The sequence below is a fragment of the Lingula anatina genome, chromosome 3 (assembly GCF_051362555.1).
Source record: "Lingula anatina isolate TDL-2025a chromosome 3, LinAna3.0, whole genome shotgun sequence".
In the NCBI taxonomy this organism is placed as follows: domain Eukaryota; kingdom Metazoa; phylum Brachiopoda; class Lingulata; order Lingulida; family Lingulidae; genus Lingula; species Lingula anatina.
Genome location: NC_141769.1, coordinates 11,510,826 through 11,526,771, shown reverse-complemented (window position 1 = coordinate 11,526,771; position 15,946 = coordinate 11,510,826). Strand labels below are relative to the sequence as shown.

At 35.1% G+C, this 15,946-nt stretch overlaps 2 protein-coding genes across 12 annotated transcripts; both read left to right on the top strand.

Moving 5' to 3' along the window:
- Nucleotides 1-80: 80 nt before the first annotated feature.
- LOC106169437 (uncharacterized) lies at nt 81-2,070 on the top strand. 4 transcript variants are annotated; one of them, XM_024075957.2, is made up of 3 exons: nt 81-250; nt 662-882; nt 1,090-2,070. In XM_024075957.2, exons 2-3 carry the CDS (start codon nt 678-680, stop codon nt 1,437-1,439), a joined length of 555 nt encoding a protein of 184 aa, XP_023931725.2. In that variant the 5' UTR covers nt 81-250; nt 662-677; the 3' UTR covers nt 1,440-2,070. The 4 variants fall into 4 exon arrangements, with proteins under 4 accessions (XP_023931725.2, XP_013404350.2, XP_023931726.2 ...); XM_013548896.3 differs by having other exon boundaries at nt 106-250; nt 659-882; XM_024075958.2 differs by having other exon boundaries at nt 168-357; nt 659-882.
- Nucleotides 2,071-2,637: 567 nt separating this feature from the next.
- Nucleotides 2,638-15,700, top strand: LOC106164221 (BTB/POZ domain-containing protein 17-like). 8 transcript variants are annotated; one of them, XM_087007610.1, is made up of 3 exons: nt 6,541-6,963; nt 8,366-9,021; nt 13,212-15,700. In XM_087007610.1, exons 2-3 carry the CDS (start codon nt 8,725-8,727, stop codon nt 14,457-14,459), a joined length of 1,545 nt encoding a protein of 514 aa, XP_086863736.1. In that variant the 5' UTR covers nt 6,541-6,963; nt 8,366-8,724; the 3' UTR covers nt 14,460-15,700. The 8 variants fall into 8 exon arrangements, with proteins under 8 accessions (XP_086863738.1, XP_086863739.1, XP_086863737.1 ...); XM_013542056.2 differs by lacking the exon at nt 6,541-6,963 and having other exon boundaries at nt 8,197-8,468; nt 8,716-9,021; XM_087007612.1 differs by lacking the exons at nt 6,541-6,963; nt 8,366-9,021 and adding an exon at nt 2,638-2,784.
- Nucleotides 15,701-15,946: the final 246 nt, after the last annotated feature.

Genomic DNA, 15,946 nt, shown 5'->3' with positions numbered 1-15,946 from the left:
CTCCATATAATCACAGAGTGAAAACATAAAATTTTATCTATTCAAATACATTGATTTATTTTTCAATAACCATGTATGTCTTCATTACCTATTTTGTATGGCTTTATTATATTTTATTTACATGGATAGTTTGGTCATCATTTTCCCCTCTGCCACTCCCAATGTTGTAAGACCTTTACGCCAAGGTAAACAAGAACCTTGGCACGCGTGCTTGGACATTTCAGGTCGTCCACTAGCCTTTGCGTAGCAGGTATATTCCATCGGATATTATCAATTAAATCCATAGAGAGTAATAATGCTGATGGTATTTACGTCTTGGCTTTGAAGATTGAGATATTTCATTTTACAACCGTTTGGGTACGTGGCAATAATTTATAAAGTGTTTCCATATGCAATCGTAAAGTTAACCATGAGTTTTTCTTTGCTCACTTATGTTCCTGTATGTGTGTATGTATGATCCTGCCTCCCCCCTTTCTTTGCAGTAAAGTTTTAAATTGTAGTTGAACATGATAATGGTTTCCTTAGGCAGAAAGTCATTACAAACAATTGGGCAACCAATCCCACTTACCACACCAGTATTATTGATGGTATGCAGGGATTTAATTTTGAATTTTAGTTTAAAGCTTATTTTGACAAGTCTGTTCATTTGTATTTTTAGCAGAATTACAGCTTGTACCATGTCGAGGAGAATAGCACTTTTGGTGATTGACATGCAAGGACGGTTTAAAGAAATTGCAGAGAATGGGAAAATCATAGAAAACATTGCCAGTTTGGTCAGGCTTTTCCATAACAAGGACCTCCCTGTGGTCTTTACCCAGCATCACGATGACCCTAAGATGACCTCTGTGTTGTCAAGGTGGTGGAACAACCCTATTATCAAAGGTAAGATAATTGCAAATTATAAAGCAAATATGACTGGCAGTACTATATTTGTTTTTTATTAAACCCTTGATTTAATTTCATTTATAAATTCATTTACTTTCTTTGTTTTGTTGGCATATCCGTATGTGATTTTATTTGTAACTTTACATATTACTAGATATTCAGATTACCCTGAGATTACCCAAAAGTTTTAATTGTGTTAATCAGGCACTGAAGAATGGCAGATCATCCCAGCTCTACAGAAGGTCCTGAATGTCGAAGATGACATCATGATCACAGAAAAGAGCCGTTATGATTCATTCTGGGAAACCCCACTGAAAAGCAAACTACAGGAACTGGAGGTAGACACTGTGGTCATCACTGGCACCATGACCAACCTGTGCTGTGAAACAACTGCTCGTGTGGCCTTCAACAATGACTTCAACGTCATTTTCCTCAGTGACTGTAATGCCACTTCAACAAAGGAGTACCACGAGGCTGCCTTGAAAAACCTGGCATTTGGTTTCGCAACAGTGATGACACACAGAGAATTTTTGAAGAAATATGAAAATGTTTAAAAGAGAAAACTATATTTTCATCTGTTGACATACCAGAGGATTATTTTATAATGTATACTAACAACTGCGAATGTATTTTTCAATTTTACATTTTTTTTTTCAATTATATAACATATGCCTGACCATGACATATATATATAAATAAATATCTGTGAGTTTAGATAAAGAAAGTTATGAATTGTTAGATTAATGATTGCTGACAAAATTTTGTTTGTTTGTTAATTATTGTTAATTTATAAATATGATTTTCCTATTTTGCTCTCTTGTTTCAGATATTGTTTCAAGAAAAAGCTCGTGCCATTTGGTATTTATCATCTCAGCTTTATAACTTACATTTGTTTGACTTATCAAATAATACAGGGTGATAATAGATGTGCATAAAATGTTCATGATTTGTTACTACATTTATAAGAAAATGGTAGAAAGAAATGTTTGTATTGTTTGTTGTATTTTATTTCTTTATTGATTATGATTTATGTATTTGTTTATTTATACTTTTTGCTTGAATACATGACACTTTTTAATGGGTTGTGTTTAAAATAAAATTGAAATGATGTTTGAAACATCTGCACTGAATTGGCTGTAATAAGTTATAATCTTTGTTAATAAAACAAATTACTTTTAACAAGGCCATGATACAAATGTGTTGTGATTCGATCAATTTAAAATAATTTGCCTGTTGGCAAGAAAATGAAAAATAGACATTGTGCAATGCATTTTGTAAAAGACCATATAATGTTCACACAAACTGAAAAAAACTTGATTTTTAAATGATAACTTGAAAGTCCTAAAAATTAATGTTCTAATATGATATTATTGATTAAGACGTACCTCAAAGTCTAGCCACTTGCATTGCCATGTCTATCAAATAAGATTGATAATTCAGTTACAGATTTGTTGAGTCGCATAAAGCTATACTGATTTGCTGTACTTGAAATTACAATCATGTTGTATAATATTATTTATTAATTAGTTATATAATTAATTGCTGCAACATTCAAATCTACATGTATATTCATGCTGACTTGCGTGCACATTTCTCATTGATTTAAATTATTGGTTCACTTTACCAATTGATAAGGTTTCAGTTTGATTTAATAAGTTAGGAAAAGCACTTTATCTTTTCTTATCAATGTTACTTGAACACTGTCCCGGTTTTTTAACGTGGAGCAGAAAGAGTAAGAGAAGTGAGGGATGACGTTTTGTCTAAATCTCGCGAGACTTCATTTGTGCCGAGATCAAAACAAAGCAGCTTGAAAAAATCACATGCTGATCGTATGTCAAACAAAGACAACTGGCAACAAAACTCAGAGTGAAGAACAATTTCTACGATAACAGACGATAGGTAAGTCACTAGTCTGTAGTTTTAGTGGACACTCGTTGAAGAAAATATTTTGGCTAATTAATCGTGAAAATTAGACTTCTTTTTATGCCTGCGCCTGACAGCTGATCGAGTGGCCAAGCACGCGCGAGCCTGATGATCCAGCGACCAATTAAGCTTTTGGGACATGTGCCATAGTATGTGGCATGCGTTTTTAAGGTTTGTAAAATGACAGCAGAGTCTTCATTTTCAATATGAAATATAATAAATCAGAAAATGCGAAACAAACACTGTTTTAATATATGCTGACTTATTGACACTGTACGTAGATCTTTTCGATGTCAACATGGGCTGTTTGCCAAGTGCATTGAAAAAGTTCATTGACATATGCGTATATTTTTTGGACGTTACTTAACTCAGAGAAATAAGCTGTATGAAAGATGCATGGCGGGAGATATGTGCTGCCAAAAACATGACTGTATGTCAACACAGTGCTGGAAAATGCTGAAGGAAACATGAATGAATGTTTGTGCTAAAAAAAGACAAAATTGTGATTAAGTTAAGTAGGCCTATATATTGTTATTAGGCAAATGATATTGGAGCCTAACTTCGATCCTGGACAATAGGCTTATAAGACCACTTAAACTGGGATGGCCTTTGTCATTTGTGATTGTACTGATTGACATGCACTGCATTAAAATTTTGCTGCAGATGAAAAATTAGAAATGAGGGATGTTGTGATTTAGTCTTATTAATTTAACTTGAATAAATTTTTACAGAAACCATTATACAAAGAGGACATTCAAACCATTTGAGCGTTGCTTAGAAAACATCTCTAGCTAATTTGGGCTTATTATAACCTTCATCCAAACTTTCACAAAGCAGTATTGAAATTTTTAATGCACCACCTGCATGTGTATTTATCTTTTCTAGTTTATTTAAGTTTTACTCTTTAATACACACATTATGGCCCCCTGTTTGTAGAAATCTCTTTCATTTCTATTCTGTTTGTAGCTAGAATTATTTCTAATGAATTGTTACACAGTGAGAGAAAACCAGACGATATTGAAAACTGTATTTGAAATGGTTGATTTTGATTGGTGAATTTAAGCACATACATGCAATTCTAAATGTTTTCAAGGGCACCTGTAGTTAGTGTATTCCTGTTGACATAACAGCTAAGAAAACAAAGTCCACGCCTCTATTCATAGAGAAATAAGGTTAATTGTGAATAGACCCAAACAGTGCTCTGAAGTGCTTTCATATTGTAATAAAAACCACAAAATAAACTGTTCAGATGTTCATTCTTTTATGAAAATCACTAGTTGTTAAAATACTAAATTTTGTGAGGTGAATGGGTTTATTGTGCAGTAATGTAGGTATACAAGTACGGATATAAACTAAACTTTTGTTTGTGGGCAGATTCCATTTGTGCCTGATTGTAAGGCATAGACACAAGATTATATAAGAATATCACCATATAAGGGGAATGGATATTGTCAGTGAGAAATGGTTGAAATATCTTGTACAAGTAATCATCACACTATGCCAATGGAAATGAAAGACATTTGGTATTGCTCTCCCTCTTTCATTTTCTTCTTTAAGTTGTATTGAATAAGACATATTACATGGTAGTAATTGAATGAACAGTGTAACTTGTTCAAGCTTGTGAGCCTTATATAGCAATCTGATGGAGCAGTGAGATGAAAACCAGGTGGAAGGATTTAGTTAGTTTTAAATTAGAGAAAGCAGGTAATGTGATCTTGAAAGGCCAATTAAGTCACTGTCTATAAGAAAGACACCAGGATGCAGGTAAAGGTTGCATCATATTTAACCTCAGGATGAGTAATCATATATCTGTAGAACATATAATAATAAAGGTGATTTAGTACAAATAGCCTGTGTTTTTATTTCATTGTTATTATGATACCCAGCCATTGCGCAATGAGGGCATAATCTGATGCTTTATATCTTGAAGAACTTAGACTTCAGATTAAATTTCACACAGTCTGTGATTACACAAATCACTTTGAGGTACAGTACATATGTGATGTACCAGTCTAACTTTTAATTTATTTATTACACGCTTGACTGTAATTGAATTGTATTCAAGTTGCTTATTATAAACATTAAAGACATAAGCACAGCAGTGGGGCAAATGTCCATATTGCACTTAAGATGCTACTGGTACATTGTATTTTTGTGAGACTAGTCAGTCAGTATTATGTGTTACCTGAGTGTTCTAGCATAGGAAAGTTACTCAGGGGCTACCCTGAACAAAGATGAACTTACAAGACCATGGAACTGTTAAGAATGTGAAATTGGCAAGGGTACAACTCATTAAGATGGAAAACAACAGCTTAATGTCTTTCCAAGATGAATTGTCATTCTGGACTATTTTTTCTGGGGACATTTCAAAGGGCTATTATTACCTCTGCCAAGGAGGTTATATTTTCACCCCTGTTTGTTTGTCTGTCTGTCATCAACATAATTCAAAATGTTATGGACCGATTTTGGTGAAATTTTCAGGAACTGTCAGAAGTGGGCCAAGGAACAGATGGTTAGTTTTTGGTGGTGATCCGCATCAATAATCAGTCAATAATCAATAATCAAAAATATTGAAAATTTAGGGGTGAAACGGCGTTGGATAGAGACTTTGCTGCCTTGGCGGAGGTCTGAGCTCTCTGAGTGCTTTCCTTGTTTGAATTTTGGTCACAGTGTTTGTCATAAAATTGTTGCATGTGAAGAGTCATCCAGGTGAACTGTCTGACTCCAAACACACCTGCTGCTTAACCAAACAGTACAGTAGCTTTAGCTGCTTACTGGACATTGATATACTTTAATTGGTCACTGAGTGGTCAGTTAGATGACCAGGTCCAGGGTAGGTCTTGGACCAGGGTTTAAAGAATGTCAAGAATGGACATGTATGAAGTATGCAATACTTGACATATGACTTGAATAGTCCTTTGATGCTTTCTTAAAATTTGGTAGGTTTACTGAGTAAATGTGGATCAAAGGGAAACATTTTCTGAATAATCTTTTAAACAAAGCCTATTTAATAGGTGAAATTAATCTTGGTTTGTAGATAACAAGCCCATGCATACAAATGTAAATCTACTGTGTACTTACTTGCAATATGCCTTAGTGGAGCATGCCCCACACCATACCCTTGTAAATTGGAAGATGCATACCCTATCTTACAAATGAAAAAGGCAGTAAGTGCCAATGCATAAAAGATATTTTGATGTCTTAAAAAATTTCCCACATTTGGAAGTTAATGTTACTTATATTTAAAGGACAATGAAAGGTTCTTTGCACAATTATGCTGTGTATACACTCCTTGCTGAAGCACAGTATGTTTTTTTATCCAATATATGTCAGTGAGATAATTATTTCCCTATCTGTAGTTGAATTTACCACATTTGTATTGACAAGTCTGGTCTATTGTACTCGTTCTATATGTTTGCTTGTTTTCTGAATTATAAATGGAATGTAGATTGATGGCTTTATTACAACTCAGAGTGAGGGTTGAAAGGAGTAAACTTTGCACCTGTGTAAATATTTTTTTCTTTTTTTTTTTCTTTTGAAATTAGTCATTTAAATCCATCATGCATTGTTATCAGTTTTAAATAAAAAAAACCAAGAGAAACTTTATATTTTATCTGATTTTTTGATACTGTTAAATATATTTAATCCATAGAGAATTTGAAAATTATAATAAAGAAGCCCTCATTTGAAGGCCTTACCATACAATAGAGGTGGTCAGTGGAGATAAGAGTGGACCTATCAGTTGACCAATCACACTATATATATCTGCATATTGTTTTTTCTATGTCTCATATGATAGACAATACTCTGTTTAACTTTGTCCTTTTTATATGTGAGGAGTACTCCAGCTATTTTATCGGGAGCTACATTTAGATCATTTGCATATAATCAACCTGTGTGTGGATATTAATCTGACAAAGGAGTGATCAATACACTGGGCAATGTGTACTGTACTGAGTATAGCCATATGACGGCTGATATGACTATCGCAGACTTCTTTGTGTGAAGAACCTGGCTGATAAGAACAAAACTGAGCAAATCCATTGTCATATTGATGATGTTTCAGGAGTTCAGCTTAGTGGATTTATTTAAGTTTGTAGCATTATGATCAGATATGAGTTTTGGCATGCCATCTCTCCTGCACCAGAGAAACAGGTAAGGGGGACAAGTGAATGACAGTTATCATTATAATTGTTATTACTGGGAAAAATGCCATATATATGCACTGGCAAGGTCAATTGGATGTTATCTGTTGTTGAAAAGACAGGTTTAAATGACTATTAGTCCAGGAGTCGAGCCAAATGAAACAATTACTTTGGTTTGGATTTGTGGTCCCATTAAACAAACAATTTTAAATTTTGTTCTCCAAAATTTGTGTATGACCAGGCCTTTTTTTGGTTGTCAAACCATAGTTTTCTGTAGATTAAGCCAACTTTCCATGGGACTCTTGCTGAATGCAGTCATATAAATAGATAGGCATTGGTTAGAATACAGAAAAGCTGGTGATTATACGAGCAGGTTGAAAACAAGAGGAGGCATGTTAATCTGTTATAATAATGTAAGAAAAACAATAATAATAATAATAAGCTATTATCATTATTATTATTATTATTTTAGAGAGAGATACAAATATTGATTTTCCAAAAGGGTAAACCAGTCACTCATTTTCATTTTCCCCCCATATGATTCTAAAACTTTTCAAAACAGTAATCCCAGTTGAAAAACAGTCAGTATGTAATGGTCCAGATCACACTGTCACTGCTGCACAGATATGATTGAGTAGTTTTCAGTGTGAGAACACAATTGCTGTAGTTGTACTTTTTATATGTCAGTTTGTATTAATGTGCAGGAGGCTGCCTAGGATTTTTTGCAATCACTTCACAAAGACAGTAGTATGTAAGGTTAATTTGGTTTCATTTAATTTCAGATAGTAAAATTGCTGAAACAAAATTCTATTTTTTACTTATAATATTATTAAATTATTTATTGGGGATGAAACTGTTTGAAATGGTAACCTTTTTTTTTTTTTTTGTTATCCCTTGATGTAGCGTTTTTGTAAATTGTAAAAAAATTGTGAAAAACTAATTTATTTTGGCTGTTAGATATATATTTTGGCACATAACACAAGAACAGTTTTTTAAATTGTACAATTATTCTCCTTGAAAAAGACAAATTGATTGATAAAATGAAATGGTTACTGCAGAAAAACAGAAAAATTAAATAGTCAAAAACAATGTGTGATTATTTTCACCATTTGACACATTAAGTATCTTTTGTCATTTTTTTTTAAAGTGAACATGTACTGTAGAGTTTGGCTGGTTGTCTTAAACAGGAAAATGTTTTAAGGGATAAACTTAGTAGTTGATTATTAAAATTCTCCAAAAGTATGAAAATGTCAATGAAAATATTTTATTTGATATTGAAATGCAGTCCTGGCTTTCCTTTTAATTATTATGTGCATTGTTTTCTGCCTTAATGAATACTTAATGATACCAGTACAATTCCCTGGCTCGGTGCCAGCCTCAGGTAGATTTATTTGTTTAAGTGTTTCTCCTAGCACACCTGTGTTGATAGCAGTACAGGTAAACAGAACTAGGTCACAGCTGTGGGACATGGGTGGACCGGCATTGCAGTGGACATATACATAAGTCATTCTACAGGTACTTTTCAATAAACTCTGTACATATTTGCATTGCTGTACATGGAGACCTAGAGAGCAGCTTAATACTTGGCAATCTGTCATATTGTTGTAACAACTTGTCAGAAAGACGTATACTGTGTATGACAAAATTTTCATCAACAGTGTGACCTTCAGAGGACTAGAAATAATCAAAATGTTCACATCCGTAAACGGTGATAAAAAATCCAGATGAAGTTGATGGAAGTGTTCGTATAACTTTCACGTAGAGACAAAATATGGCGAACAACCCCTATTTTCGTGGTCCAGTGAATGACCTAGTTGCCGTAGAGCTGGAGGACCCACCTGAAGGCCCCCTTGACCTACCAGAACCAGGTGACCAGGCAGAGGAGGGCGATGTGGAGGGACCAGGCGACCCAGGGGAAGAAGAGAGGGGCATTTCAATTCCACGTGGATCTGAAGATGAACCCCAGAGTGGTGAGGGTGTGGCCAGGGAGCCGGAGGGGGGTGGTCAGCAGTCCAGGCAGGGCAGTGAGCAGGCAGCTAGAGAGGAAGAAGAAGAAAGGAATGCAGAGGTGAAAGGAGTGATGATTTTTTTTAAATGAGTCTGACATTTATACCAAAATTAGCACATGCTAGTTTGTATGTGATTGGGTTTACAGTGGGAATTAATACCAAGCAAAAATTTGTCGTTCATAAATAACTAGTTTAGTTTATGTTCTTTAGTATTTATAGTGTATTTATACAGCCAGTACATAGCTGCTACCTGTTACAAAGTAATGACAGGTGCCCCTGTGATCCATCATCTTCCTAACCTAGTTTTGAAATGAATGTGGTAGGCAGCTGTGGTAGTATATTCTGATAGGTGAGACAGCTATAAAGATATTGTGTCATCTTCCAATATTGGAACACGTATATACCCCAGTATGTTCAGTTTAGTTTTCAAAAGGTAACAAATGCATGATGATTACAATAATCAATTATTAAACAACTAGTTTAGGGGTTTAATATACACGGATGGTTACCAGGCTATTATGTCACGTCATGTCATCATATTCCACACATTTTAAGAAGCAAGGAAAATACAAGTAAAAATATTATGCATTTGGAACAATTTTAATACCCGTTCACACTACAGTTATTTAGCACCTATACTTCTAAGTTGTTACAGAAATGAGGAACGGATGTTTGTATATAAAATCTGTCCAATCATATACTTGCTGCCATGCATGGTCATTACCCCGAACCTCATGGTGAACTCCAACTTATTACATGTGAAAGGTTGTCTGTAAAGTAGCTGTGTCAGTTTGTTGTTTGGCTCAGTATGATTTGCCTGTGGGAGGTTTTAACACCCTGTGTTTGAGACATTTCCAGTTACAGGCATGTTGAAAGCAGATATAATCTCTCAAAAACCCTGTGTTTCAGAGATTATACATCTGATTTCGGTATGTCTGTAACTGGAAATGTCAGAGGCATGTTGAAAATGGAGGTGAGTTCCCAGTGATCTCCGAAACTCAGGGTGTTTTGTTGATAAATGTGCATGCAATATATCTGCCACAGCTTGTGATAAGAGAAGCTGTAAATGGAATATGCAATAAGAAGAATATTTTAATATTCTAGAGGCTTGAAAATGAAAATGAACCTGAAACTCGAGCACAATGTGTAAGATGTTTTTAAATGCTCTGCATTATATTTATTGAATTGGAGAACAAAAAAAGTTCAGTAATTAAGTATTTTTTCAGACAGCACCAAAACACCCTATATTATATTTACTGAATTGGATATCAAAAAAGTTCAGTAATTCAGTATTTTTTTCAAACAGCACCAATGTTTGTGAAGTAACAGTATAAAAACACTTGCAACATAATTTTAAGTCATAACTTGTCATATAATTTTAAAGTTTAGCATCATCAATTTAACTTGCTTATTTGTCTCAAGATATCTACATAACAAGACAAAGTAGGTTATAACTGCATTGAAAAGCAAAGTTGGTTTCGCAAAAGAAAACAAGAGCATCATTTATTTGAAAGTGATGATTGCAATCTTTAGGAAACGCCTTCTTCATGACCTGACACTGTGAATTAAGGCCTTGAAATCCTGTTTTGCGATTGAAATTTTATGAAACTTATTATAGTATTATAATTATATATCATATGGAATTAATCTGGCAGGCTTGCTCTGTTATGAATGTCTTGTTCGCTAGCTAGCATATTTCTTGCAGATTTTTCCCAGTCTTGACAGGCGTAAATGTATTCAAGCTCTCATTTTCATGTCAGAACGGCATAGAATGTCTTGTTTGCTGGCTAGCATATTTCTTGCAGCTATTTTTCCCAGATTTGACTGGCACATATGTATTCAAGCTCTCATTTTTAAGTCTGGATGGCGTAGTCTGATGCTGTGGTTCCTACTGCATTTGCTCAATATGTGTTTTGTTTAAAGAATTGATTATAGCTGCCAATATGATTTTGGCTTGCACATTCAATTACTTTCCATATTGATTCAGTAGAATGAAGTGAAATAATACATTGTCTGTCTCCTTTGAATAAGATATACACACAGAGATGTTTACCAAAGAGGCACAAGCATTGCAGAATTTATATGCCATGGTTCACTTCCAAGCCATATAGCATCATATGTCTGGAAAAATAAATTATCATGCAATTATATTTGTATATTATTATATAGGTTTTATCTGACATCTGGCGTTTAATCCATACATGTATCAGTAGCATATGTTTTCAAAACAGTATACTAAATGAATTCCTTTGCATCTGTAGGAAGAATATAAAGCATCATGTGGCTGGCTGTATAGGTGCCAACGTTTTTTAAATGCTATAGACCATGACAATAGTCCCTTGTTTCTGGTTGTATAAAAAGTCAGTAGCATTGTTTCAAAACATTCTGCTAACCATGTTCTTGGGCAGTCCTTAGGGCATAATATCAGCACAACATTTTTCTATCTTTATAACTTTAAGAAAGCATTGAGAGTTCCCATTTCTACTGCATCATCAAAGTCAAAGAAGTCCCCTAGGTATTCCTGCCCGTTGAATAACTGTGGGGGGAGGGGTGGGTTGTCATCTCGGGATCGGCTGTTTTGCTGCATGAAGGCCTTGTCCGTATCACTGTTAGCAATATCTATGACCTGGTGGGTTATCTTCTTTGCTTCCAGCACATTTTGAACTCTATTCTGATTCCTCTTGGTCTCCATATTAGCAGAGATAGAGGAGATATAAAGCATTACTACCATGATGCTGCCAGGGATGGTCTGTCTACTTTACAGCTAGCTGATCTACTCCTAGTACTCCTGGAGGAATGCTTACTATCTGCTTTGTAAAAGCCTGTGGTGGTTGCCAATTGTACGCTTGCTGTGTGCTTCCGTTTATTCCAGCTATAGGTATAAAATGTTTAGAATCCTTATAATCTCTTGGGTTTGCTGGCTGTTAAATGCTTTGTTTCCCTACAGTTTCTGGACTGCTTGCTGCCACCGCCCTACAATCTATACATAACACATTTGTTTTCTGCAGCAGTAAATTTAGATTTCTGGGTCAGATGTAATTTATACTCTTCTGCATCTGATCTCTTATTTTCAGCTTGGCTCTGCAAGTGGTGATGCAATTTGACGCCTATCACCTGAGGCAGAGGGAAAATCTTTGCATAGACTGCTGTCTGTATTACAAGGTCTATTATTGACCTGATGCTGTGAATATTAATGTGTTTCTTACCCCCTTTTGCTGAACATAGTTAAGTGATCTATCATACAGCAGATGTGAGACGTGAGTCATCTCTCAGACTCAGAGACAGACTTCAAAGCAGAGATTACATATTTTTAGCACACTGTAGGGATTTCTTGCAAGCCGTTGTTTTTTGGGGAAAAAAATGCAGCCAAACAACTAATTTTATACCAAAGAAGATTGAATATGATGAATGATAAAATGTTTTTCAGACACAAACTGTTGTACATTCTTTTTTATGAAGCGTGAAAAATCATGCAAATCAAAAATTAGCTTTATTTTACATTGTAAAATTATACTTTTTATGATTGAATATTAAAATTGTTTTAAGGGATGCGACAACTATTTCATGCCAGTTTTACTTGCTCATTAGTTGTTGGTATAATGTGTAGGAGCTGATATTATATTAATGCATTTGATGGATACATTTAAGATGCTCTCTGACAGCTAATACCTGCCCGCACGCATTTTATCAATCATATGCGTTGTTGAGGTGAAGTTGGTGCTTCTATATGTTCTTTATAGCGCTGTGACATATTGTTAGGCCATAACAGTACTGTGGGGCTATTGTTGTCCAAGATTGCACATCATCATTCACATATAACCTTTATTTGAAAATACTTTCTTGAGTGATCTGTGGTTTATTTTCCAGGCTCATTTCTTTAGTTTGTGGGATGGCATGTAAACACAAGTGTTTTGAAACAAATTTTTGTTATTGTTCATTTTAACAGCATCAGTGAAATAGAAATATATTTATAAGTTAGTGAATATTTGGACTTAATAATTCTTAAACTTAAAAAACATTCTTGAGAAAAAAAATGAAATGAAATTCCTATCTTCATTTAGCAATTCTCAGAGGCAATTTATTACAGGGAAATACCAAAGAAAGGAAATACTTAAGCAAAAGGATTTTTTTTTTAAAGAAAATTAAAAAAAAAAAACAATCTGAAATAAAAGTCAAGACTTTCTTTGCCTCTGTTTGTAACTTTATTGCCCATCCAGTATTGGTAAAATTACTGTTCTTTATTTTCTAGGGCAACATGGAAGAGCATGAAGATGACCCCAACCAAGTCCTTCGTGACGAAAGTGACTTCATACAGAATGTGTCCCAGTTCTTCAACCAAGAGGCACTCAGTGATGTCATACTGACTGTGGGCGAACAAAGGTTCTACGGCCACAAGTTTGTGCTGGCAAAGTCCAGCGAAGTGTTCAAGTGTATGCTATACGAAAAACAATGGCTAAGTGGTACCAGAGATAGTGAAGTGGTTCTTAATGAAAGTGTGGAGTGTGAGGAGGCATTTGAACGTTTCTTGCAGTACCTGTACACAGCGAGCGTGTCAATAAACCCAGAGAGTGCTGTGGGCATACTGTGCCTGGCAGACAAGTATGGAGTAGGGTCCCTAAAAGAATTGGTTACAAAGTATATGGTTCATCACTCCCGTAGTCCCAAAGTGACCAATGCTTTAAACTGGTATTCGTGGGCCAAAGCCTTAAACTTGACCGACCTGGTCCAGCAGTGCCATGAGACTATAACTTGGAACATTGCAGATATCATACAGTCCCCTGATTGGCTGATTATGGATTTGGAATTTGTCTGCGATATTCTGCAGAGTCATGAACTGATCATCAAGAATGAGTTGATGATGTACCATGCAGCTGAGCGCTGGTTGCTCAGTGAGAGTAATATTGCAAATATCAGCGACAATGCACAACAAATGCTCCCCCTGGTGAGGTTCCCTCAGATGATGGTCAGGGATTTGTTTGAAGTAGAGACAAGTGCACTGGCTAGTCATGAAGAATGTAAAGATTTACTGAAAGACTTGCTCGGCCGTGCTTACAGGTTTCGATCCCTGTGCCCATCACAGAGCACCCTTGGGGTCAGTTTTGCAGACATATTTTACATGCCTCGTGACTATATTGATCTGCAGGTGGACAAAGTCAGCATTCAGAACACTCTCAGGTTCGGAATACAGGTTGATGTGCGCACTTACGTAGGCCCTGTGCCGAATGAACAAAAAGAAGGGGAGTGGAAAATAACATATCGAAAGAACAATGACACCTGGTCTCTACAGTTGTACTGTCATGATTCGGCCATGGTGAATGGCGAGGCCAAGGTCCAGGCCACAATTCTTATACACAATGAACAGGAGAAACCACTCCAAGTCCAGCGCACTGGAACATTTGCATGCTCTAGGGGGAACAGTTTGAACATCCAAGTTACTCTGCAGGATATAGAGCCTTCTAAGAGCATGGTGATACTTATCAAACCCATAGCTGACTAAACTAATTAGCTGACTAAACTCAACCAGAAATACAGGATGATCACAATGCAAACTCTGTGTATGTTGCCGTCCAGAGGCATTAAGAACATGATGTTTATCCTTATTAAAGCAATACGATGCATTGTTATAGGGTGCCTGACATAAAACTAACATGCCAAAATGACCATATTTTCAGCATATAGCCCAACATAGAGCACTGAATGAGAAAATGCAATGGAACAAAACAGTGTGAAACTGCTGTTGGAATACTTTTACTGTTATGTTAAACCACAATTTTTTACAGTTAGATAAATGTAGCCAACAAGATAAGTTATGTGTTGTTGCTTGCAGATTCACATTGCTTTCTATTAGTAAATAAGATCAAGAATAACATTACTATATGAGATCTCACATGGTTCTGAAATCAGATATTTCAGACTCTGTTTATGGAAGGAAAAGATGGAAATTTTTTTGATTAAGTGGAATTTAGGGAACAAAAGGCGCACTTTGCTAAAGCATTACCAGTCCCAGAAAAATTGTCCCAGTTCTCATTAAAGAATTTGAAAGAGTATTTTGGTAACAAGGCACATTAAACTTTAATAATTGTATTCTATTCAAAGTGTCTAAATTTTACATATCATGATAAAGATGGTGAGATGATCTATGTAGCATCTTTACATTAATTTCACTGCTGACATATGAAATTGTTCATGGGTAGAGATGGCATGAGGTGCAGCCCACCATGGGACTACAGACAGGGACCAGTATTATTGTCAGACATTGTTTACTATTGCCCTATTTATGTGACAAAGTTCCTGTTACCACTGTAATGATGTAAATTAAATATTATTTGTGCTGTACATTGCTTTGCTATCAGCTTATCAGTGATCAGAAGTGGAATTTATTTCTTGAATATGACACAAAAAGAAATGAAAGAAAAACAATGTCATCTTCAGACGGTCTTTTATATTTTGTAATATTATGACTGTTTAATTAAACATTCTTGAAACGTAAAAGTGAACATTAGAAAGGGTCACAATTTAAAAGAATTTAAGACTCACCTTTTAAGGAAATGACTTGTGTACTTACATTAAATTATGTATTGTGCAATTGAAAAAGAAAACGGTTTAATTTTGTTTTGTACCATTGCTCAATATTAGTATACTTAGTTTATTAACTTTTCTCGCTATTATAATAGAAAATATTTATGTATTTTATAACTTATCTGTATTAAAGACTATATGTTGTATCCTTCACTGTAAGTGAGAACCTTCATACCAAATATATTTTGAATTCCCAGATGAAAAAAATTCAAATGACAACCTTAATAACATAGGTTAAATGGTGGGGGGATGGGGGGGGGGGGGGGAGAGAGATTTAAGTAGGTTCTTTTCAATATTGTAGTATTCCAATGTCATCTGACCATCTTACAACACGTAATAATGGGGACGAAAACTTTGTGAGAGTATTTAATGGCAGGAGCCCTATACTGTAACATGGGGCAGTAA